General features: G+C 42.3%; 1 protein-coding gene and 1 long non-coding RNA gene across 3 annotated transcripts in view; one reads left to right on the top strand and one right to left on the bottom strand.

Moving 5' to 3' along the window:
* The window catches only part of LOC146524511 (uncharacterized), a 476,239-nt gene that overhangs the window by 283,177 nt on the left and 167,314 nt on the right, over positions 1-25,748 (top strand). The window lies entirely within an intron of this gene.
* LOC146524520 (A disintegrin and metalloproteinase with thrombospondin motifs 2-like) overlaps positions 1-25,748 on the bottom strand; it is a 160,349-nt gene that overhangs the window by 121,789 nt on the left and 12,812 nt on the right. For both annotated transcript variants that reach the window (XM_085179677.1, XM_085179686.1), the window contains exon 2: positions 24,210-24,616. In XM_085179677.1, coding sequence (XP_085035803.1) covers positions 24,210-24,616 — 407 coding nt within the window. The remainder of the gene's footprint in view (positions 1-24,209; positions 24,617-25,748) is intronic.

Consider the following 25,748-nt stretch of genomic DNA (forward strand, 5'->3'; position numbering starts at 1 on the left):
GACAGAGGCAAATTCTGACAAATGTTTATATGACTGTCTGTCTCTTTTGTCAGTCTGAGGTCAAACAAAGCAACGGCATTGCAACTGTGAAGTTTAGTTTGACAAGACACACAATAACAGAAATAGTAGTGTGGACTCACAAAACTAACTAAAATTAGATAAACACAAACAACATGTCCTAAGTTTTTGATAGTTTGGTCAGATTTATTATACCAACCTGCCTGATGAGGATTTGGTGTTTCTGTTTATTGTGACTGTGATGTATAAATGATTAATTTGGTGCAAGTGAAAAATTCCCCCAGAAAAATAAAGGTGAAACAACAGAAGTCAAACTGAAATACAAACAACACAGAGCTCAGATCAGACCACATCAGAGAAGTTAGACTCTACAGCGGTTTTCTCCAGGAGCTCAGTTTGCTACAATGACATGGACAGAGGCATCGCCGAACAATACCGTCCTTACTTGCTGTGTATTTATAAAATATAAAGTAGTAATTACATGTAGTACATGCTGAAGGACGCCAAGGCTGGCGTGATCCCATGGTAAGATGGTCTCTATTTTTTTTTTTTTTAACTCACATCATAATTATAAATAGATATGCATTCCTGCAGGTGAGATTAACATGCACTTAGAGCTGTCAGAATCTCAGAGCTCTTTCTTTATTTCCATATTTTGTGTGGTGTGAAGTAACAAAAACAGAGGACACCAGCGGCAGAGCGAGATCCTTTTTGTAGGGCTGATCTGGCTCAGACCATTCTGCTAGCGGCCAAAGCCATCATAAGGAGATTTTTGGTGCAGTACTGTATATATTTCATCTTGTGACCACCAGCAACCGTTCCCCACCTGCATTTTTCACTAGCAACCAGAGGTTGCCGTAGGGGTTACTATCTAAAGATATTCAACAAGAATTAATGAGACACTGAAACTTCATTTTGTCATCTATTTGCTTAAACCAGGGGTGTCAAACACAAGGCCGGGGCGCCAGAATCAGCTCAGCAAAGACCCTAAACCGACCCACAAGATGGAAAATGTGAAGGAGAGCATTGTTTCCTACTGATAAACACTAAAAATAATTTAATTATAGATAAACAATGACAATAAAATTAAAACACAAAAAAGGTGTTGTTTTATCTACTTTCTACTATAAAAATTTCAATTTCTAACAAATTATTTTTTCAGAACTCGTTTTGTAATTTTATACATGTATTTATTTGTCCTGACAAATTTCTTGCATTTACTGCAGCAGAGTTTCTTTATTGTGTAGAAAAAGTGAGATGTGCTGTTAAAATTGAATTTCTTTTTCTTATATTAAATAGGATAAAATGAGCTTGACATCCTTGATTTAAAGCATATTATGATATTTGCAGTTTGTGGGGGATAAATAACTGCAGCCATTATTTAGTTCATCTGAGTTTGTGCATTCATATCTTGACTTTAAAGACTGCATCTTCAGCTATGAACGACAATATCTGGTGGCAAAACACGTGCAAATTATGAGTGTGGATGAGCTCTGATTATGGTGGTTGTGCTGCTCAATTTATACGATTTTTGAAAGGACAACAAGTAAGAACAGTGTTTTCATATTAGCCTAAAGATTCATGAAGATCCCTCTTATGCGTAGCACTAGTAGTAACATCTAAATTTTTAATACACTGCCCTAAAAAACTGGTGTTTAATTAGATAATAACTTTTCCAGTTATTATTTAGTTATTATTTCCAGGTATTGCCTTATTAAACACCGTAATGTTATCGAGTAATTAAAACTTGCCTACCAGCTAAACCTCCTCAGTAAATTTTTCTCAGTAAAAGAACAGGTAGAGTCAAACCCTCCACTACATAAAGAGTGTCTACGCAAGCACACAATAGGAGCAAGGGAAAGGGGCTAAGGACATTGAGCGCACATACATTATACTATATGTTGTATCACATATAATGTGGTGTGAAAAAGTGTTTGCCCCCTTCCTGATTTCCTATTGTTTTTTGTTTCAAATCATCAAAGAAATTTAAATATTAGACAAAGATAACAGAACTAAACACAAACTGCAGTTTCTAAATTAAAGTGTTTATTATTAAGAGGGAAAAAAAACTTTGACTTATCTACATAGGATTCCAAAATCTGATCTACAGGCTCAGGGTAATATAACAGATAATCCCAAATCTATAAACGGCACACATGCACTGACACATACAGAAAGGGGGGAAAAAAAGGAAAAACATTTATACAGCATCTCCTCAGAGAAAACTCCAGCAAAATAAAAGATGTGGCAAGCTATCAAACTGACAATCACTGGGGAATCCCACCACTTTCAAACAAATAAATATGTGCTTGTGCACCAGTAAACCCTCCGACGTGTACTATCTCACAAAAACACACACACAATTTCACAGGCGCATTGACATACATGTGCAACACTGTTTTCCTGAGCAGCTGGGTACAGTAGACACAGTAAATTTGCCCCATTTGAGCTAAAACTGAGATTTCATCTAAAGGGGAAGCACCATGCTCCTCTATTGTCTGCAATTACTGGGGTCTGGAAGCAGAGTCAACAGCCACAGTTTTATAGAATCGCATTGTCTAGGAGGGAATCAGCCCCTTTTCACTTCTGGTTTGAGCTAAGCGCTGCTGGTCTGGGCTTCAGCAAAAGACACTTAAAGCTATCATATTCTGAAAGAGAGCAAAAAATGACTTGAGCTCCTTTTGGAAAAGGTTTTTTTGCAATTTGCTGAGAGACATCCTCTGCGTTCTTTTTCATGTAATACTTTCTCAGAGATCAAACAGACACCTTAATCCTAAGAACGCACACAGGCTCGTGCTTGCTACTTCACATGGTAGGGAGAAAGCCTATACGTTCAATTTGTTTGCAATTTTCTTGTGTGTTTGTGTGGTTCATGCGGGCCATTTTTGTTCTCTGCAAGCTCCCTCGTATTGCCATTATACATCACAGCAGAGCACCAGCGAATGGTTGTGTCAAAAAGGCTGCCTTCCTCTCCGCCATATCTCATAGTTACCTCCTCTAACCAAATTACCCCCAACCCCTGCTTCACCCGCCCCCTCATCCGTTAGACACTGAGAGATGAGTTTCAGAAAACAGCTGCCTAAAAAAAGACAGCAGCCATGTCCAGTCGCATCTCAGAAGAAATGAGAATAAATGAATAAATTCCACAAAGAAAGATCCCAGCTTTTCTGCAGAAGCTCAAAACCCATTTAGAAGAAGAGTGATATTTTCCTGTTGCTTATCAATTTTACTACCATTTACTATAACATTTATAGCCAGTTTGTGAATGCTTTTACGATCACCGAAAATCCTCCTGCACACAGGGAAGCATGAAGCAGCGCCTTTGTTCAAAGTAAACAGAGAAATGCAAGCAAAGTTTCCCACTGTAACGCAGAGGATAAACCTGCCTGATCATTCATGAACGCTTTAAGAATCAACAATCTGTTGAGAAAACAGCTGGAGACCACAATGCATTTTGATCTCTGCGCCACCTGATGTCAATGTGAATATCGTAATATATCACTTTAGTGAATCTTCCTTTAATTCAATCCAAAATGCTGCAAATTCTTACTGGATCAAATGCCATATGGGACATCAGAATGTGAACATCTGGGGCCAATCATACATCTGATTGATACAATACATCGGTTAAAATAAAAACAGAAAATACACCTGAATGCACTGTTTTCAAAATATTCTCGGAAATAATCTATGGAGACTGACCATTATATTTGCAGAAGCCAAAATTATCAGTATCAGGATTTATTTTGGCCGATAAAACCAATTTAAAAAGTAAAGAAGAGATAAGAAACACCCTTCGATAATATAATAAATGCTGATGTTGCATAGGTTGGCCACCAGAGGGAGCTTTGCGACACCTGTTTGCACCACAGAGTAATTCGCGATGATTTTGAAACTATATAGTCATTTTATCATAGTAAAGACGTGTAAATAACTACATATATCACATGTTATTGAAATCTATGTTATATATGTCTGAAAGGAAAAAATAATTGGCTAATATATCGGATTTATAACTCACTAAATACCGTTACTGATACCGGCCTTAAAATTCTGGGTTTACTAAATAGTTTTTTCACCTTTATCCAAAAACGACGTAGGTCATACCAGGTTTCTGTCCTAACTGTCTTTAAGTGAACAATGCAACTTTAAAGCTGACAGCGTACTATATTTCTCATGCAGAGCTTGAGAGTGACATGATAAACTGGGCTCACTGGTAACATTAGCAGGTAGAGTACTCAGTGTAAGGCAACAACAGCTTGTGGCTCAGCCGGGGCTATGACCTCTACACACTGTAGTGGGAGGGAGGGAGGAAGACGTGAAGAGGCCAAAAGAGAGATAATGATGGATGGCCAGGGGAGAAAAGAGAAACAGCAAGAAAAAGAAAAGTGCATCAGACAAAGAAGGCTTCAGTTCAAAACATCAGCCTTATCTGAACACCTTTCCCTGCCTTTGTCATGCTCAGCATATCCTCACACACATGATTAGTTAGAGGTTATTTAGTTGAATTAACGCTTTTAAGTGTGAGACTGCACTTTCAAAGACATGAGCACAGCTGCCAATAATTGTGCTGATATATTAAATACAGAAAAAGCAAAAGGAAAGAAAAAAAAAAAAAGACTTACAAAGCCGCCATCAAGCACTGAAACACTGACAACATGAAAACACACTTGTTTTGCATCCTTTTTCTGCCCCAGTGTCAAACTTCTAAAGGTCTACACAAAAATTCGGCCACTTTAAAGACTATTTTTTTTTTATCTTTAACTAGACCGATACGGTGGAAAACACTTGGAAATGACACACAGTAGCTTATCTTACAAAGACATGTAGTAAATACAAAATTTACAACTATGGTGCAACATTTTCAACCCTTTAAGCAGTTTAGAAGAAGTCTTTTTGAGCTATGCCAAGACTTTGTTATACAAAAAAAATGAAAAATTTACCTTAATGTTAGCACTTACAACGAGCCAGATCATATAAAAGAAAATGCAGGATTTCAGTGTAATTTTGAATAGGATTCATTTCAAAGCACTGATTTTAGCTTTTTAAAATCACAAAGATCAGCTCACTAGGTACTTCGAACTTTATATTAGCTCAGCAACTAAATAAGCGGCGCAAATACAGTCTACACATGCTGCATTTTTACCTGCAAATGATCCCAGTGCATCTGACAACTGACCGCGGAGCTCGCTCCTACAGGAAAGCGTTCGGCTCAGTTGGCACAAAGCCAACACACCCAAACAACAAAAGGCACAAAAAATACGAGTGGCTTCAGGAAATTACATTTGGCCAAAAATATATGACACACAGTGGAAAACTCCATGGCAATTATGATTGATTCCAAACCCTTGACCAGAAAAAAACTCAGTGTCAACTCAGCTGACAGAAGAACTGTACTGCAAATACAGCCGAAATATGAGGAAGCATGTTTCCCAAAATTACTGAATAAATGTAATCTCAAGCACTTTATCTGCAGCACCGCTATTTGCTCGAACAGTAAATCTAGTGTGTGCAGCCCCCTGTTTTACTATTTATTGATCAAATGTTATTCGTGGGATTTATAACTGAATAGATGTTAATCCTTATTCATTCTTCCTCAGTGGGTACTTTACAAATACTCGTATGTATTTTTTTTCTTTTTCTTTTTTCAGCTGGTGACAAATAAAGAGCTAGGTTGAGGGAATAAAAACACAGGGGTGAATGATGGCTTCATGCTGTCACACGCCAGCAAAAAGGACAGAGAAGAGGGTCCTATCACATCGCATCACAGTCAGCTGCAGCCACACCCGCCCTCAGAGCATAAACCCTGCTGCTGAGCAAGGACAGGAGAGGTGAGGAGGGTGGTATCCCCTCCTGTTATCCTCCTTCTTCTATTAGTCTCAACTCTCCAAAATGTCTTATTTCAGCTGTATCTCATTGCTCATCCAGCTTGCCTGTCATCCAGCCATTTCCCTCCCCTCTTCGCATGCTGCAAGTCTCCCAGATTTGGCCATGAGAGGGATTTGTGGGGTGGATCCCAGCCTCAGGACAGCGCTTGGAGAGTATAGTTTGGTTGGCGGTTTGTGTGTGAGTAGGAGTGGGTGAAATGGAAAGAGAGAAAGAGGATTAGAAATGAACTGTGGAGATAGAGCACAACCTGACAATAAGTCCCTTCTCCCCAGTGTGTCTGTAGTTGAGTGTCAGCTTGTGTGAAAGAGAGAGGCGAAGGATTAGCTTGTGAGAAAGGAATCATTTCCCTTTGTATTCCAAGTGATGCTGTCAATCACTGCACTGTAAAAAGGAGCACTCACTGTGTGTGTGTGTGTGTGTGTGTGTGTGTGTGTGTGTGTGTGTGCTCGATAGAAAGCGAGAGAGGGAATAGGATGGTAGCTAAAAGAATGTTTTAGATATGGCCATAAAAAACCCAATAGTCATAGTCTGACAGCAGAGCTATTTTAGCATTTATCTTTTGCTCCTTCATTTCCATTTGATATAGTTAATACACCTTGTGACTAAATGGCACCACGCATTTCAAAAATAAATAGCGACATCGCAATAAAGGAGACCCGTGCAGCACTTACACAAATGCAAACATAAATGGTTGACTAGGAAATTGTTTAACCTCATTCTTTATTGATCACTGATGGGATTTTCTTTCCCCTTTCCACAGAGGCCAGGGGTAAGGGCTGGCTATGAAAGGAGCTTGACGTGTTGGGGTTGACAGACACTTCAGCCGAGCAGATTTGTTTTAATCTGATGATCATATTCAATATACTGACAATTGTTTAAATTTAAAGTAACTGATCAGGATATAAGCTTTCTAGCTGTAAACATTTCAAAAAAACAGAATTTAATTGATTTATGATGAGGGTTTTTAAAAAATATCTGCTTGCAGTTTAACCAGTTCTTTTATCTAGTGCTCAAAAAAATTAAGGGAAGTTATTTTTTGGTGTAATTTTAAATCCAGCCTTCATGAGTTTTTCCTGGTAGTTTGAAGGTTCTGCACTGTATCTTAGCTGTTTCTAGGACTGTGCTCTTCTGGACAGAGGCCTCTAATGTTGTGGCTGGAATCTGCTGAAGCCACTCTTCCAGTATTTGGGTTAAAGATCCTAATGCTCCTTTACCACTGGGACCACCTTGGACGTTAACTTCCACATTCACTCCAGTTGTTCCTTGAGCCCCTGGTACGTCTCTGTTGTCTTGTGCTCCTTATTCCTGATGTTGCTGTCTGCTGGGATTGCCACAGTTACAGATGTGGTTTCACCACTATGTCTGCTTGGTTGGCCAGTAGCTACTTGTCTGTCTGGAGCTTGAAGTCTCACGGGACTTCAGTGCTTGTCACATTTAGCCCCCTTTGATGGTGTCTCCCATCATAAATTGGGGAATTCTAGTCTGTATGCAGCACAGATGTTTGTGTACACTATCCCAGTGACTTGATTGTGCCTTTCAGTGTTTGTGGTCCCAGTCTGCATCATATATCTTGCTACTGTATGCAGGACTGTCTCTGGGGCCCCGTTACACAGTCTGCAATTTGGGTCCTGTTGGTTGTTGGTAGACTTCTGCCTCTGTGGATCTGGTGTTTAGGCGCTGTTCTTTCTCTGCCACGAATCGAGCCTCTGTGCTGTCCTTTAGGCCGGCGTTTTCTATCCACTGGCAGGATATCTTGATGTCAGCCACTGACCTTTGTACATCTTTAGCATGGTTCCCACTTGTTTGTGGGATACCCAGATACTTGAAGCTCTCCTGTATACCTGCTACTCTGCCTTCTGGTAACTCCACCCCCTCAGTCCAGATTACATTTTCTCTCTTTGCAACCCTTAGGCTACACTTATCCAGTTCAAATCACATTCCAAAGTCCTGGTGAGATGGATCAGTGAGTTAGTGCCTCAATCATTCCTTTGCACATAGCTTGATGTTATCTACTGTATGTACAGGAGACGACTTATGGTCACTTTACTCCTGAATCTATATCTGTATTCACACTTGGACTTACGAGGCTGAGGCCTAAATAGCAGGGACAGTGCATCACGTTGGTATATTCCATACTTGATGGCAACTTGTGCAATTGACTTGTAATTGTCCTCTAGTGCTGTCCCACTGAGTTTCTGATAAATATTATTAGTGCACTATTAACCTTGTACAGTGCCAAGGACTCCAATATTCATGTGTGAGGCATTCAGTTGTAGGCATTCTTGAGGTCAGTCTAGGCGGTGCTCAGGTGGACTGCCTGGTTTTAAAGTCCTTGCGTACTGCTTTATCGACCAGGACCTTGTGGTTTGGCCTTCTGGCACTTAAGACCCCATGCCTTTCTGAGCTGTGCCTATGTCTTGACTTTTGTATACTCAGCTTGGTTGCTGCAATTGCTGAGGGGAACTTCCATCTTGTGGAGAGACAGATAATTGGCCAGTAGTTTGATGGTGTCGTACCCTGGATCAAGATTGTTCTACTCTCTGTTAGCCAGTATAGATAACTACCTACTGTTAGCAGCCCTGTTATTTGTGCTGCCAGGTAATCATGGAGTGCTTCTTTAAGATTCTTTAGCCAGTAGGTGTGGAGCTTGTCAGGTGCTGTCCAGCTCTTCAAAGATTTATTGTTGGATGTCTGGCTTTGTGATGTTGACTGGCTCTTGTTCTATGAGGTTGTTGTTGTCTGCTCTGTGTGATGCATCTTTCTGTCAGATGTTTTTCTAGTAATGCCTGGTTTCAGCTCTGGGTACGTCTGTTCTTGTGCTATTTTTCCCTTGTAGCTGAGCGATGGATGATCGGAAAACAGGCAATTTACTCTTTTGGCCTCTGCTTCTCTGGTCTATCACTTTAGCCAAGTGGCCAGAGCTGCAAATCTTTCTTTGGCAGTTTTTAGAGCCTCAGTTATGAACATCTTCTTGCACCTCCTTTTCATCCAGGACCTACTTCTCAGGACACCTTTCTGCACGTCATTTACCCAAGTAATATCCTTGATTTTGGATTTCAGCTCTATATTCTTAATGGGGGGCTTCCTCTATGCATAATTATATACTATTATTAATGTGTCAGTGGCATATACAGTTCAGTAAATAATTCTTTGATCTCCTGCAGAATTTGTAAGCTTGCACTTACAAAGAAATGAGCAATCACTATCTTTTATGGCAGTCTAATTTTAATGGGGAGCATCAACCAAAAATCCAGAAAAAAAGCACATCAGATGAAAATCATAAATTGATTTTCATGATCATGCTCATCCCATGAGGCAAGACCTAAATGAAACTATCGTACAAAATTAGAGACCGTTCATTTAGAAGTGAATAAACTACAAATTCAGCAAGGGATCGAATAATTCTGTAATAATAATAATTCCCCCTCTGTATATGCTCAATGATTTCAGTGATACTGACAGTAACTAGAACAATATCTCCCCTATTGGGACTTTGAAAGTGAGCCAGGGGATTGGTGCTCTGGATTGGGTGACTATCTTAAGTTTGGCCACCATCTTCATCCTCAGCTTATGCCAAAAATCTGAATGCTTTGAGTCAAAGAGCGTGACTCAAATAACCACTCATTGCAGTCAAGGTTTGTGTGTTTGAGAAGAGCATCTCTTATCTCTTCATGTTGAACCTTGAAGTAGATGGCCTACAGCAGCAGAGCACCACACTGGGTGCCACTCCTGTCATCTAGAAACAGGAAACTGAGGTTACATTTCTCATGGACTTGCCAAAACTGGACAACACACTCTGGCTTATGTCAGTGCTTCGGGGTGCTAGTGGTGGTGTAATGGTGTGGAGGGATATTTTATTGGCCCACTCTGGGCCTCATTGTACCAACTTAGCATTGTTTACATGATGTGTTATCTAACAAGCTAACACATCATGTCACAAAGCTAAGATTCACTCTAATTGGTTTCTTAAACATGACAGTGAACTCACATGGCCTTCACAGCTTCCAGATCTCAATCCAACAGAGCACCTTTGAGATGTGGCAGTTTTATAATATAATGCAAGTAAAAAAATAAACTAATAATAATAATAGTAAGTAAAAATAAACAATAGGGCGTTGGGGGAGAATTTTTCTGAGATTAGAGTCAGAAAGTTATGAGAAGAAAGAAAACAATGAATTGGTGGAAGGATTTTGCTTGATACACAATCCATAAAAAATGCACTCTACCTCATCAACAGTGACTCCATTTGTCATTCCCTGTTTGAATTAGTGGGTTTAATTTCACTGAATCATTTATATTATTTTTCTTGGAAATGTTAAATATAAGAGTACGTTTGACTTTTCTTTCCTCTGTAATTTTTAAATTTTGTTTTTAGCCATGAACTTACTTGTTTAAGCTCGAATAATACTCATGAGTAATGACAAAGTATTGCTTTTCTCTCACATTCTCTGCCTTGCTCTGTATTATCTGTATTGATAATAATAATAATAATAACAATAATAATAATGATGATGATGACGCTTTTGTTGTTATTCCATCTCAGATGTTGTTTAAACTTCTTTTTAATCCTATTAAAACCTACAGCAGCTGTTGATAAGGTGCAAGACCCTGTCCCTGATTCAGAGGATGCATTCAGCCTAACAATGCAGTTGCCAAATCTCACACAGTGCTTTACATGGTCAAGGTCATCTCAAAGTCTCCATTACATCTTGGCAAACAGATTACATAATTGTAAGGCAGTATCCAAAGCTTTCCCTGTACATGTTGGCAGATGATCAGTCACAGTGATCAAAGCACTAGATGTGTTTCTTTGTTTTTGCTGCTCCACTCCAGCCCCCACAGAGTCAGTTATTAGAATACAATATATTATTATATAATATATTACATATGCTGGTACTGTAACAATTCCCGAGATCCTCATACACTGGCAAAAAACCCCAAACCTAACACGCTGGGAGAGAAAAAGTGATTATTTTTCTCTTGCAGAAAACAAAAACAGGAAGCCTTAGTAAGATGAGGAGGGTGTGAGTTTCTGTTTTGAGGTGCGATTCTTGCCGCTTAGCTGCCTGCTGCACCAAGCAAAATGTTTTTTGAACTGTAGATACTGTATGCCGACAGAGATGCAGACAGATAGACAAGATCTGTTTCGTTAAGGAACATGCAAACTGAAAACCAAAATGAGGAGGCACAATCCAACTAATACAAGCAGGCTGGCAGAAAACGCACACGCACGGACAGGAACTGTAAACATATATTATCTATGCTCGGTCAGAATGTGTGAGCTTCTGGATGCAAGTAAGTGACCTCGGATTAGTCGAAACAATAAAAAGCCACAATTCTTCAAGTTAATTAAGACAGCCCCGTTCTCTATTCCTTCTTTCAGAGCACTGAGCAGGTGGTGATGGTTATGTCGTCGCTGTTGTTCTTGTTCGGGTTTGCGCACATTAAGATTCTGTTGAGCTGTGCTTCCCCCCCACCCCCGAGTTACTCTCATTTTCCTCCATCCCCCACACTCCCTCCTGTCTGTCTCTTTCTCGCTCTCTCTCTCTCTCGCTCTCTCTCATGTTGTGTTTTGTTTGTGAGGATTATGTGGGGAAAACTTCCAGACAAGCGGAAGCTTTAAGACTACAAAGCCACCTGTGTGGTGGCTGGGAGGTAAAACAGTGTGGCCGCTGGAGACTTGGGTCAGGTCAATCAGGGGAGGCAGGCAGAAGGCTTGTTAAGATGCTGAAACAAATAAAGGATGTCTCGTCCTGTTTCCAAGATCCTCCTCGGAGGCTGCTGGGACCTACAGAACTGCCGATGTGGCCAGCATCGATCAGCTTCCTGCAGCCTGTGGGGCTGGCTGGCTAACTGAATGTCTGTCAAGCTGATGGTGGCTGTCCAGCAGGCAAGAAAACATTTCCAAAAAGGCTCATTTCTACTGAATTGCATTTTTTATTGTTCATTTTTATTGCGCTCGTCTTAACTTCATGGTCAGAATTCAATTTAGTTTTATCCCTGCATTTTTCTCCTCATTGTAAGAAACTGGGCGTGGCAGGCTTAATTTGTTCATCTTGATCCTGAAATGCTCTTTTTCCAGTCAAGTGGTACAACTCTGGATTATTGTCACTGCCTGAAATGACATGCCTGACTGCTGACAGCCTATCCCAGCTGTCATAAGGTGAGAGAAGCGGTCACCCTGGACAGGTCGCCAGCCCAGGGCACATAATGGAAACAGGAAATCCCAGTTTCATTAGCCATATTGGTTCTGGCTCCAGGAGGCTTCACACTTGCACTGCAGCCCTGAACTTCACCTGGACTTACCTGGCAGCGGCGCATGTGAGAACACAAATGTCTGAGGCAATTTCTAACTGGCAAACTCACTAATGCAAAGTCCAAATCACGTTGTACTGCTTCAAAGAGGGAACAGCACAGCAAATTTTTCAGAGACACAAAACTCTATGTATAGAGTTTGCAGAACAATTTGATAATAAAAGTTAGAAAACAGGTTTCACCAGAGCGACTAATGAACTTATGCTACAATAATTTATATTATGGATACACTTGTGATTTTTATTATGATAATTCCTGTTTTGGGTCTGTGACCATCTACCTTGTGAATCAGTGGAACAGTTCTGCTTTGGCTGTTGAGTTATGGCAGCTAAACTTTACCCTTAAAAAATTCTCCCATAGATTTCCACTCGGGACTCACTGAGTGCCTCGTCTCTCTCTTAAAATGTCTCCAATGAAGTGCCTTATTTCATCCCCACTGCCACGTCATTTGAGCTTATTTTACCAGGTTTCAGCATATAAAAATAACTCTCTGTAATCATGACATCACAGAGGTGATTCCCTTAAAAATCACCTGGGGTTCCACTGCGTTATTTTCCTCGGTGAATCCTGTTATTTCAACCACTCGAACAAACCTGGAGCTCCGAGGCAGCCAGCGCTCTGTGAATGACAGAGAGCGAGGGGAAAGGACGGCAAGGGGGCTGGTTAAGTGCACTGAGTGAGTGGCAGTAATCACAGCTCTGGTAAAAGCACTCATTTGCTCTGTGTTGCATTCCTCAGAATGGGCCTCCTCTCCATCTGATTCTAGCTCTCTTTCCCTCTGCTTCTCTCTCGATCTGATAATAGCTCTAGATTGAGTAATTGTGTGTTTGAGTAGCGCTACACTGTAGGGTGGAAACCTGCAATCAGATACTGAGAACACAGTTCTCTCTCTCTCTCTCTGTCTCTTCATTCATACCATGCCTCAGCAGTCTGGCCTCTCCACACCCAGCCCTCCCTTCAGCCCTGCAGTTCCTGCAGGGCTCACCCCTATGCTTCGTTTTTTTTTCTCCCTCTCTTTCTACACACAGCTTAGTCTACACAGCCAGCGAGGGCCGGGGTCAATAACAGCTGTGTGCCGTGCTGTAATTGATGTCATCATTTCAATTTGAGCTGATTACAGTTGAGAGCTGCTTATCGTGTGACCCGGGGTGGAATAACATGCTGTAGGGCCCAGCGAGCTGTCACGCCTGACCAAGCTTAACTGCTGGACTGGATGGATGGATGAGTTGGCTCAGCCCAGGGCTTCCTTCTCTATTGACTTCTAATGCAGAGGTAATGACTGAGTGCATTACAGGGGCATGGCTGGCGCAAGTGTCTGTGTCGCTGGCATTTAATAGTTCTGGGGCTATTATTGTGATAGGCCTGCCCCTCTGTCAACACTCTCTCACATGATTACCCCTCAGTTGGCACAGAGCTGGGTGCGTGTGAGTGTGTACTCCCATACTGTATGCATGTGTGTGTGTGTGTGTGTTTAGAAGCTGTAACTTTACCACCTTTAATACTTAAGGTAGAACAGTAACAACGTCAGTTGCACTGAATTAATACAATGATGTATTTTTTCATAGTACGTAGTATTTGCGAGGAACGTGCCAACTCCAAGCATCCACCCACAGAAAATAAATAAATAAAACACCTGTCAGTGCTTTGGCATTTCTCCTTGCAGTTCATATCTGAGTCTTTTCAATGAAAGCACCAAAATAACACTGCCGCCTTCCGGCTTTCCTGCTGTGTACTAATAACACACATGAACAGACCGCGGTACACAGCCACGCATAAATATGGTACATTCGAATCTAGAAAGGGCTACGCCTTCAGGACTAATTATCTGCTAATATAATTATAGCCACTGAAAATACTACACATAAAATATCTTCTAGTTAGTAAGATCATGAGCTTGCTCCTTGGCTCTTAACACAAACAGCGGGCACTGCCCTTAACCCCCAACACCACTTGTGCGATCGACACTTAGGAGCAGAGCCGCTGCTAAAAACAGACAAAGCCCGCTCACTAAAGGAACACTGCCTCTTACTGTCTCCTTCCTTTTTGCCGGAGCTCTGAATCTGTGGGTGTTGGGGAGCCACATTCTTTCTCTATCTCTTTCTCTGTCATTTCCCTGACTCTTTTAATACCTTCATTAGCTGCTGGCCAAAAAACACGAGACAGAGGGAGCGAGAGAAGTGAGGGGTGGAGACAATAAGAGAAATGTGTGCAGTAGTTTTTGTCATGCAAAGAGGTAAAGACGGTTCAGATTAAAAAAATTTTTTTTTTCATTTTACCATTTGCTTGAGCATTTGACTGAATTGCAAAGGTGTGTTTTCTGTTGTGTTTATGAGGACCGACAAGGTATGCAACATATATCCTATCTGTGGAAATGTGGGTTCTGTTATCCAGGTGTGCATCCACCTGGATTTTAGGAGAAAAAGATGACAGGTAACTCACTTCCTCTGTTAAAGCCTTTAGGATCGCTTCTCACACTCCCAGATTTTTGGCCTACCCAGACCCTCTGTTCCCACAGTAGACTATAGCTGACACCCCATTTGTCACAACATGCTGATTACCTGAAGCAGAAAGCCTCAAACTGGAGATAAATATCTGCATTTGCCACGCTGCAGTCGCAGATGATATTTGTCTGCTAGTAGGACAAAGCATTCATCTCTCAATCTACCACAGTTTAAACATTATTCAAGCATTATCTGCTTTGTGACACGATTTGCTGCACAGTCTTGACATTACGGTTGGAGCTCTACCTGTAAACGGCTGTCTACATATCCCACCAGGAATACCGACATATTTCTGATGGAATATGTCGGTATTCCAGGTGGGATATGTGGATATTTCACACTTTCAGTCATTTTACTCCATCATCTCCTGTCTGTCCATAATTTTTTTTTCTCTCTCCCTTCTTTTTATAAGATTCTTCTTGTCTTTACAAGTTTTCTCTTTAGTTGTTGTGTGTTCGCATTTATGCGTGCCAAACTTTAAAGTTTAGAATGAACTGCTGTAATCCTTGACCATTTCAGCCTGTGTGGCCACTTGAAAGACAGGGCCACTTCAAACTTAATAGTGTGCATAGAGCGCTCGCTCTGATTATTTGGTCTCATAAGCGGAGCTCATCGAGAGCAGAATTTTATAAAAACTTAAAGAAAAGCATTACTAGGAAAGAAAAATTCATTTATTTGATGTACAAGCCTCCCAAGTGGAAATTACTGCATCTCTGGCTGACAGTTTACAAAGCTACCCTGTGTCAGTCCTCAGAATCTCAAGGTGAGAACATTTTAATGGCAAATTTTAATGGATAATTTTGTAATCCTCGATGTCCTATCACTGCAGGGGAAAAGGAGGTCCTCTGACCCTTGACCTTCCACAATCAGGCCGACACAGTCACAAACACGGCAGGAAAGCTGAAGGAAAGGCCACAAGTATGGCCAATCACTCTCACACATACACATAGACATTAACATGTCTCTATATGAAGTTCCAGTTTCTCACAGTAATGCAAGAAGGAATTTTGTTTTCATCTGTGTCTAAGAAAGTGTAAGAAAACTCCAGATTTTTGTTGTACAGTTTTTCATAAAACTGCTTTTATCTAAGCAAGTGTTTCTTCCTATTAAGGTCAAAGCTGAACTGTAAGCTCAGAGTGAGAGAGTTTTGTTTTTTGTTAAATAATGATGACAAAATCTTAAATATCCATTTATCACTTTCTTAATCACTTATCCAAATAAAGCGGAGCGGGCTGAAGCCTATCACAGCTGTGCTAACACTGGACAGATCTCCAGTCCATCACAAAGCTACTATGAAGGCATAGACACACCATTCACAACTACAGCCAATTTAGAATTGCCAGCTAACCTCATTGAGGCAACCAGAGCACCCGGAGAAAACCCACATAGGCAGAGAAAGAAGATGCACCTCTTGCTCCGAGTGCCAACCACGGCACCACCTCGCCTTCAAATTTGAAATGTAAAGTAAGCAGCAGTCCCCAATATGTCCCTCTATCTTTGCAACAGCACAGCCAAAAAAAAAAAATCCTGGAACAATTCTTCTGAACCTCCAAACTCAAATACCGAATAAAGCCTTTCTGACATGGCTGCAGTCGGAAGGTTTTCCACTCATGCTGCTGCATACGTTAATCAGATAAAATCAAGACTGTGATTCTCTGGATTGTCAGATTTTCCTCCTCCAACAGGGATTGTATTTGAAGACACAACATTTTCAAAGTGAAACAGGTAAACCAATAACCTGGCGCTTACATAGCCAGCATACACAAAAGCATGACCCTGAAACCACAACAACTATGAAAGGAATTATTTTATAAACCTTTTGCTTTTTATGTTTTTTACATGAAAAAATAAATAAATCTATACATATATATATATATATATATATATATATATATATATATATATATATATATATATCAGTTTGGCTCCCATGAAACCTGCCTGTCTTTTAAGAGAAATGAGAATTTCAAAGTTAAAAGAGCATTTTGCAAAGAAATGAAGCTTGATTTTTTACAGCACCATAGTTGTATTTAAATTTCATTTAGAACGACAAATGCATGCACACACACACACACACACACACTGCTCAGTTCTCACCATCTATGGTATTCTGTCCCATTTTTGCCTTTAAAAGAACTTAAGGGGTTATCACAGTTTCACTGGTTATTGTTAGAGATGGACCGATCTGATATTACGTATCGGTATCGGTCCGATACTGACCCAAATTACTGGATCGGATATCGGTGAGAAATAAAAAATGTAATCCGATCCATTAAATATCAAAAAAGCACCTCACAAAACTTGCTACACGGCGTAACTCGGCTCATAACCGTAGCAGCAATATGCGTCACGTGATAGAGAGGCTGTGTGTATTTGTAGCCTCACTAGCAAACCAGCATTTCATCTCCGAGGAAGTTATCCCAGAGAGAAGTAAAGCAAGTGTGTAAGTTCATCTCTGAATGTCTGTAAAGCATTCCCATGTTAAGCTTAACAACAGATATTAGGAGCGACTGCCTCTCTCTCCCTCTCTCTCTCTCCTGTTGCTACTTCAATCGTGAAACTGCTTAATGATCAGCTGATCGGCTTTTCTGTCGCGAGTCCGTCTCTCTTCTTAGTTTTTGGCCCACTTCTCACCAGAAAGAGGAAACCAGCGGCTGAACAACAGCAGCACGTTTAAGCTTGATAAGCTGTTGTTAGAATTTATTTAATATTACTTTCTTCACCAGGATCCTTTTCTACGCAGCTGACGGCTGGTAACTGTGCAGGGGCGGATCTAGCAAAGTTTAGCCAGGGGGGCCGATAGGGCATGAACAGGGAAAAGGGGGCACAAAGACATACTTTTCTTTCTTATTCTCATTTAAAATGTCTAGCTTTTAATAAATAATTATCTGACTCTTACACCCAAAGTTTTAATCTGATGTAAAATCTATAGAAGTCCATTACTGTATATAGTAACTGTTAAGTCTAATATACCCTAGTAAGCTATAGTACTTTTTCCTTTGGGAAGATACCATCTGTGCAGTCTGCAATTCTGTTGAAGAAAGATGTTGAATCTATTTAATTATTCTTGAAAAATAATTTATTTCTGTGCATTTTTCCCCCTGCATCAAATTAAATTTGATTACATCGATTAAGCATCATGAGGTGAAGGGTGGTTTGTTTGTTTTTTGCTGGGAGTTTGCAACCCTATTAGCAGTGTTGGGAAGTAACGGAATACATGTACCGCCGTTACGTATTTAAAATACAAAATATGAGTAACTGTATTCCGTTACAGTTACCGTTTTAAAAAGGTGGTATTTAGAATACAGTTACTTTGTTGAAATAAATGGATTACACGGTGGTACTTCCCTGTTTCATATTGTGGCGGGTCGGGACTGTTTGGGTTTTGTTTGACAGCTACGTTCTGTTGTTCCAGGTGGCAGCGTTCCGGTTGCCATGGTTACAGGGTGACGCTCTCTCTCTGCCTGTTTCCTGGGTGAGAGAGCGCCTGTTGTTGTTGTTGTTGTGCTAAGCTAATAGGCAGAATGCTACCGGTATAGCTCTAAAGAATGTAGCCTCATGAGCAGTGTAGTCCGTGCTGCAGGGAGAATGGACTGCCATACACGTTATGTGTCTGTGAGCGAGGGAGGGAGAAAAAGGCAAAGTACAGCTGTCATCGAGCAGAAACGGGAGCTGGAAGCATGTAAATATAATAATAACCACTGCAGCCAAGAAGAGAGCCTGACGAGCCCAGTTGTAAGTAAGCTATTAAGACTTGACTGTACACCGTGTTCGTGTTTTCCTCCGAAACAATACGTTCTGTTGGAGCAGCTTTTCAACGCCTCTCTTTGTCTCTCGCTAGCAAAGTTGTCCCAGACAACAAAGTAAAGCTATTTTTCGGCTACAAGCCGACACAGAACCCACCGTATTAGCCAGAGGTCCCTTTACTACGGTTTGGAGCCGCGGACCTTCAGTAACAGCAATAAATCACATCAATAGTACATTCATGTAGTTGTAAACAGCATGATAATATATTAAGTAATCCAAAGTATTCAAAATACGTTACTCTCATTGAGTAACGTAACGGAATACGTTACAGAATACATTTTGAGACATGTATTCTGTATTCTGTAGTGGAATACATTTTAAAAGTAACCTTCCCAACACTGCCTATTAGTTAGGTTGCTTAATATTTCTGCTAACTACTCTTTAAAATACCAGAATAGGAAGGATTGAGTAGGTTTAAGTTTATTAGATTGATCAGTGTTGCTGAACTATGAAATATTTTGGGCGCAGTGTATTTTTTTATTTTTTATTTTTTTTTATTTTTTTATTTTTTATTTTTTTACATACAGGTATAACAGAATAGCTTTAGTGTTGTTATTTATTTAAACTTGAGTATAAACTTATACAAAATGCAGCAAGATATTAAAAAAACGTTTTATTGATTAAAAAACACACTATATCGGATTCATATCGGTATCGGCAGATATCCAAATTCATGATATCGGTATCGGACAAAAAAGTGGTATCGTGCCATCTCTAGTTATTGTTAGCTTTGGTTTAAGTTGTATTTTTTCATTTAAACACTACCTCTTCCTTTTTGTAATCGCTCTTCCCTTACCACACTCCTGGGTCACAGCCAGCTAAAGGTTCTTGGTTGTGAATGACAACAGAGGGCAGAAGACACTCTAACCAGGTGTCTGGGTCAATAAAAAAAGAAAGCGGAGGTATAGCTGGGCAAAGCTGTCCTGGGCGGCTCTTCTGGCTTTAAAAAAAGACGGATGTGGGCACAGCTAGGCAGAACTTGGCTGTATTTCTTGGCATGGGAGATAGGTTGTAAGAATTGATTAGTAATGATGTGAGTTGTTCAAGGGCAGAGAGAAACAAATTAAATCTAAGCAGACAGCTCTCACGTGATTGTTAAAAAGTCTTTTTCTTCTCTTTTTCTTTTGACTCTTTCACGTGATACCTACAACGCTGACATCAATACTGCAAAAAAAGACATGATTTTTAAACTATTCTTAAGCCTGTCTTGACAAGTCTTTTCATTTAGTTTTATACTCCAAAACACTTTGTGTCATTACTTGAGGGCTAAAATATGTTTGTGGCGTGAATAAGGCACGGCGGGACCACGGAGCATCGTTCTCATACATTTTATTCACAACACCACCCCCACACACACCTGAGTCCCCGTGTTTTAAACTTGGTGGACGTGATTAAGGATGCCGTGCAGGTGCGTCCGCCCTCCCTGCACGGCACCGCAGGCCACGCCCCACCACATACCCCCATCGCCTGACTGAGGCCGGGGAGCCATCCGGCCGAACCTACTCCCCCCCACCGAAAGCGGGAGAGGGGATCAGTCCGGACCGTCGGCACCCCCGGGCCCTGGCCTAGCGAGAGGGAGGTGTCTGTTCTGGTGGCCGTCCACTTATCCAGCGGCGCCGGTGATGAGGTGAGTCCGGGGGTCGCCCACGTGTCCAATGGCAGCCCCGGAGATGGACCGGAGACCACCCATGTGGCAAGCAGCGGCGCAGCCGGCGTGACCTTGAGCCGGGGCTCATGGGCGGCTGGGCAGGCGTCCAGCACGCCGAACCACACCACACGCCGGCCTCTGGTGGAGGCGAGGCCGCTCTGCTCCGCCCGCCGACCTCGGGCTTCGGTGGCGCGGACTCCCCTTGCACGGGCACCTCGGGCGGCTGGAGCGGCTCCTCGGGCGCCGCCTCCGCCGCTGCCTCTCCCGGCTGGAGCGGCTCCTCGGGCGCCGCCTCCGCCGCTGCCTCTCCCGGCTGGAGCGGCTCCTCGGGCGCCGCCTCCGCTGCCGCCGCCTCAAGCAGCCCCTCGCGTGACTCCTCCGTCACCAACCGCGGCTCCTCTCCCTCCAGCCGGCGCAGACCCTCGCCCGCCTCGTCCTCCGCCTCCGATTGGAGCGGCTCCTCCACCGCTCCCGGCAGGAGCAGCCCTTCACCCGGCTGTTCCTCCTCCTCCGGCAGGCTCGGACCCCCGCGTGACTCGTCCACCACCTCCGGCTGCCGAGGTGCCTCCACCGCTTTACCACCGTCAGTATACCCCGGTGGGGGTGGCGGCGTCGAGGTCGCCCAGGCCTGGAGCAGCGCTGCCAGCTCCGCCATCTTCCCCAGGTGGCGTTCGCTCTCCTTCTGCAGCTCTTCCTGTTGGCGACGCACCTCCGCCGCCTGCTCCCGCTGGGTGGCCGCTATTTCGGCCACCATCTGGGCCAGCTCCTCCCTTCCCTGGCTCTGGTAAGGACCCGCCATGCCGCCTCCTGGGTTTCGGCACCACTGTGGCGTGAATAAGGCACGGCGGGACCACGGAGCATCGTTCTCATACATTTTATTCACAACACCACCCCCACACACACCTGAGTCCCCGTGTTTTAAACTTGGTGGACGTGATTAAGGATGCCGTGCAGGTGCGTCCGCCCTCCCTGCACGGCACCGCAGGCCACGCCCCACCACAATGTTTTAGTGCATTTCAAATCTATGTATGTTTTATATTTTATGTATACTGCTTACATTCTTGAGTTAATGTGTAACTGTACAGCAACAGGACATAAAAGTGGACGGATATTATTTTTTTACTGACAGACAGATATGTGGATACTGAACATATCACAGGCAATGCGTATGAAATACTGCAATATAATATCCACTTTTGGTGACAAAAAATATTATTCAACTTATTTATGATTATGCTGAGTCTCTCATATCACTTGATTATCATAAGAGAAAGTTCTTGGGCTGGTTTAATACCTAAAAATTCCACACAGGCGTGAGGGGCAGCACACAAATGCTCTAGTCTTTCCTTACATGCTGAAGAAGAAGAAGGATGCTCACAAGCACAGGAAAAAGTACACATGGCACAGCAGAAACTGCACGAGGAAGATGGTGACTAGTGCTGATGCCCCGACTCACTGGCAAGAAAAGGCAGTAAGAGTCAGCTATGTAAGTATTTTGCATTGTTACCCTGAAATACACATTAGAAAAGATGTTCATACAGGATAATTCGATATAAATGCTTAAACTAATGTAATGAAATAAGGTTGGTTTAACGTTAGCAGGCTACTCAGCAACAATCCCAGCATTTCTGTCTGTGTCCTGTTAACAGAATGTAACGTTAAGCTGTCGAATAAGCAGTCTGCCACCACAATGTCGGTGATGTAAGATGAATAATCAAATTAGTATTCATCTAAAATCACCAAAATTAGTAAATTGGTGTGAAACGGAATATTCAGAACTGTGTACTTCTTCTGGTATGTGTACCAACGACTAAATTTCTGGTACGATGACGTCCCTGTGAGTTACTACTGTTTATAATACCAGTGGAGTGTTCAGAAATTCATCTATGCAGATTAGGGACTTTTCGGGTGACTAATTTATTAGTCGTTTAAACAATAGAAAAAAATGTGACTAGTTGACTAGTCAAAAAGACAGAAAACCCTCAGACTGAGCAAACTTTAAATGGAAGTAGTTGCACACTAAAAGAACCTGTGTTGTTTGTATTTAGGATATATAGATATATATATACCATTAAAGATGTTCCTCATGAATCAGATCATGTTTAAAATGTTACTGAAACGTGCTAACTCACTATAGCAGTGCTAGCAGCAGTAGCTGTGGTTTATCTCATGTTAGCAGCCACACGTCGGTACGGAATCAGGTGACATGCCCCTTTAGTCGCTTGATTATATCCCGGTTTATCCTGATAAACCATACAGCTGATCCTATTTTACATTGAACACTGCAAAGAGCCCAAACAGCAGCACTGTTAGTACAGATGTCGTCTGTTTCCTTTCCTCTAACTTCACTTCACACAAAGTGAGTGAGAGATGCTTGTTTTATGCAGGTGTAGCGCAAAGGCAGTCCGCCTATACCTGCAGAGAGTGTTTTCTGTCAATGTGGGCAGTGTCACAAGTATGTGGTGCAACCAGTTTGTGGTCCGCTCTTGGTCTGTTCGCCAGCCGCGAAGAAGAGCGATGTTATAACATGCAAAGATCTGAAACCGAGTGTTCAAAACACTTAAAAGTGTCCACTGCAGCCACTTTTCATGCTGTATTTTTGATTTTTTTCATCACTCCCTTCACTTTTCTGCTCCACTTTTTAACCACTCAGCATTCCACCAACACATAGGTTATCCATGTCCAGCAACATGCAACTGGTATTTTGAAGGACTACAAAGAAGTACGTTTGCAGAAACCCATCTCCATGTCCACACAGAGACACGTATGCAAACAGACACATTTGTGGGACCAGAAATTGCACTAGACGGACCTGCCATGGTCTAGTTGACTATCACATCCTGAATGTGGATAACATGGGATTTTGTTCCCCATTTCTTACTATGGACAGATCAAGATTATATCTAAAAAAAAATTCAAAATCCATGCACACAAGTAGCATGTTTAAATAAAAGAAAGCAGTGTGCTCAACAAACCAATGATCAGCACTGGCTGATCTGTTATGTGTAACCAGCTACACTGTGACAGTAATCTTTATTAGAAATTGCCAAAAGGCTCTGAAATGACAGTCTGGAGCAAGCAGCAACAACAGTGAGTTGCCACTGGCTGGTGTCAAGCTAAGTGGGCATGTCAGGCCTATGCTGTCCTGGCACCTTGCCTGCTCTCTCAGTTGCTCGCTCAGTCCCTAGTGTCCCCAACCCTAAACGGATCCAATTGCTGTTGCTCAGCTCCAGTGGGGGGCCGATCTGGCTGACTAACAAACCCTTTTTTCTAATGAGGAAAACTCCTCCCCGAATCTCATCAGCGCCTGTGCAAACCCCCATGTGCATATTTCCTCATATTTGCTTGCCTATTTTCTTTCGCCCCGAGGCACATCTTTCACACTTGTCCATTCCACCTCTTCCCCAAGCACCTCTTCTTCTTCTCCATCTTTCTGCGTCGTCTCATTTCGGTTCTTGTGCACAGTTTTCACACCGTCTATATCTCACTTCTCTCCCTTACTGACAGCGATTCACCAACTGTTTGCCGTCTCCTTTCTTTTTTCTCTATTCATCATCAGCTCTATTAAAAGCATTTACAATTCGAGCTCTTTGAGCAACTGTTGTGCAACCAAAATATTTTGTGGTGGCTATTTAAATTTGAATGCTGTTGTAGTGTTAGCGACTTGTCCACACCTTCTGTATCTATGTATTACAAGCCTGCTAAATGCTATTTTAATAGCTGAAGTAGTGATAAATAAAGAGGTTATCTTTGAAACGTCAGTAATCCCTCCTTTTCCCCTTTGCATGACTAAACTAAAAGAGGCAAGAGGACAGAGGGATGAAAACATGACTCAGGCTTTTCTCAGGGCAGACCTAGTGTTGAAGCTTGTTTAGAGGACACCAGGCAGAGCAGGATGGTTGACCCCATGAGTGCTTGTGAGGATCAAATCTTTTACGATCAGCTCTATCCATTCCCTTGTGTCTCCTTGTGTCACTTTGTCCACAGACAACTTTTCAGTCACGAGAGAAGAGCACAGGTCACACACTTACCAGGCCATCACAATTGCTGATCGCCACAGTGGCTCCTGGCGTGTCTGTGATGTCACCCACATACAAGCATTCATCGTGCAATGGCTCAGAGTACCGGATGCTGTCGTTGTCATCATGCCACTCCATCTTGGCTCCGGGTGCAACCAGCCTGGCATTGTGGCGCAGACGTAAGTGGAACTCCCGGCCGAAGATGGTGACGTTGTAGTAAAGCCTCTCCCGAGGGGGCACAGCTCCTCTTGGTCCTTCCCACTCATCATTGCCTTCTCCTACCTCCCTCCTCCGGCGCCTACGGGACTGCCCTCCTGCCATGCTGCCAGCCGAGACGGCGTGTGACAAGAAGCGGCCCTCTGCGTCCACACTGATCGGCCTAACCAGTCCATACTCCCCCAGGATGTGCTGCAGGGAGTCTAGGAAAAGGACAGGTAAGTTGGGTGGGAGGGAGGAAGGGAATGAGACAAGAGAAGGTGAAAGATGGTAAAATGCACAAATGTGGGAGGCAGTCAAGAGGGAGAAGTAGAAAATTTAAAAAAACAGCACAAAGAGGAGGGTACGTCATGGGTGAATAATGGGGGATAAATAGTGGGGAAAATCAGGAGTCATGGGAATGGAAAAAAAGGGGGAGGAAAAAAGGGATTAGGAAAATGTCAAGTTTGGCAAGGAATTATTTATTCCTTATTCCAAGCTGCGGTAAGGGTAGCACAGTGATAAATAAAAAGTGAAATCAGTAACCTTTCACACACACACACACACACACACACACACACACACAGCCCCACCCATGAACCTAGAGGCGACCCCCGTGCTCGGCAGTTTGCGTTTGGAAACGGCAGCCTCAGCAGTGCACGCTGCGCTCCTGACACCTTCTGTTGCCCTTCCACCATCAACGGGAAAGTCAGTACAAGATCAAGGTGCTAATTGCTGCTTTATCACGCTGTTTTATCACCCACAACCTGCTCAAACCGAGAATAAACGGAAAACCTCTATTAAAAACAACAACAACAAAACTGATCCCCCCCCCAGCTTCTTATCAATATGAACTGAAATGCATCTGTAACCACTGTTCTCGTGATCATCAATATCTATGATTAAGTGATTATATTTAAACTGTCCATACAGATAAGTATAAGACACACGTTTTTAACTGATATCAAATGACGATTTCTAAGATTAGAAAGCTCTTTCTCTTTTAGTGACATGTGACACTGACATTACAGGTGCAACCTCGCAGCGCTCATACACTAACACATAGCCTGCACACACTGAGCCAAGGCCACTTTATGGTGTCAATGCCATTACACAGTCAAACAGTATGTTGCTGTCACCTTGTATATGGTCCCCGGATGCAGTTCCACTTCTTTCTTTCTTTCTTTCTTTATTTTAATATTTAAGTATCCACCTATAACATCTAATTCATAAAGTTTGCAAACCGATAAAAGCCAAACACACAGTGTAAACATTTCTTCATCCTCCATGTTGGAGGAATGATTTGATAATAGTGTGATCAATAGGCTGACATCCGACTCCAGCGTCCTGTGACAG

This window comes from Neolamprologus multifasciatus, chromosome 2, assembly GCF_963576455.1.
Source record: "Neolamprologus multifasciatus chromosome 2, fNeoMul1.2, whole genome shotgun sequence".
NCBI lineage: Eukaryota > Metazoa > Chordata > Actinopteri > Cichliformes > Cichlidae > Neolamprologus > Neolamprologus multifasciatus.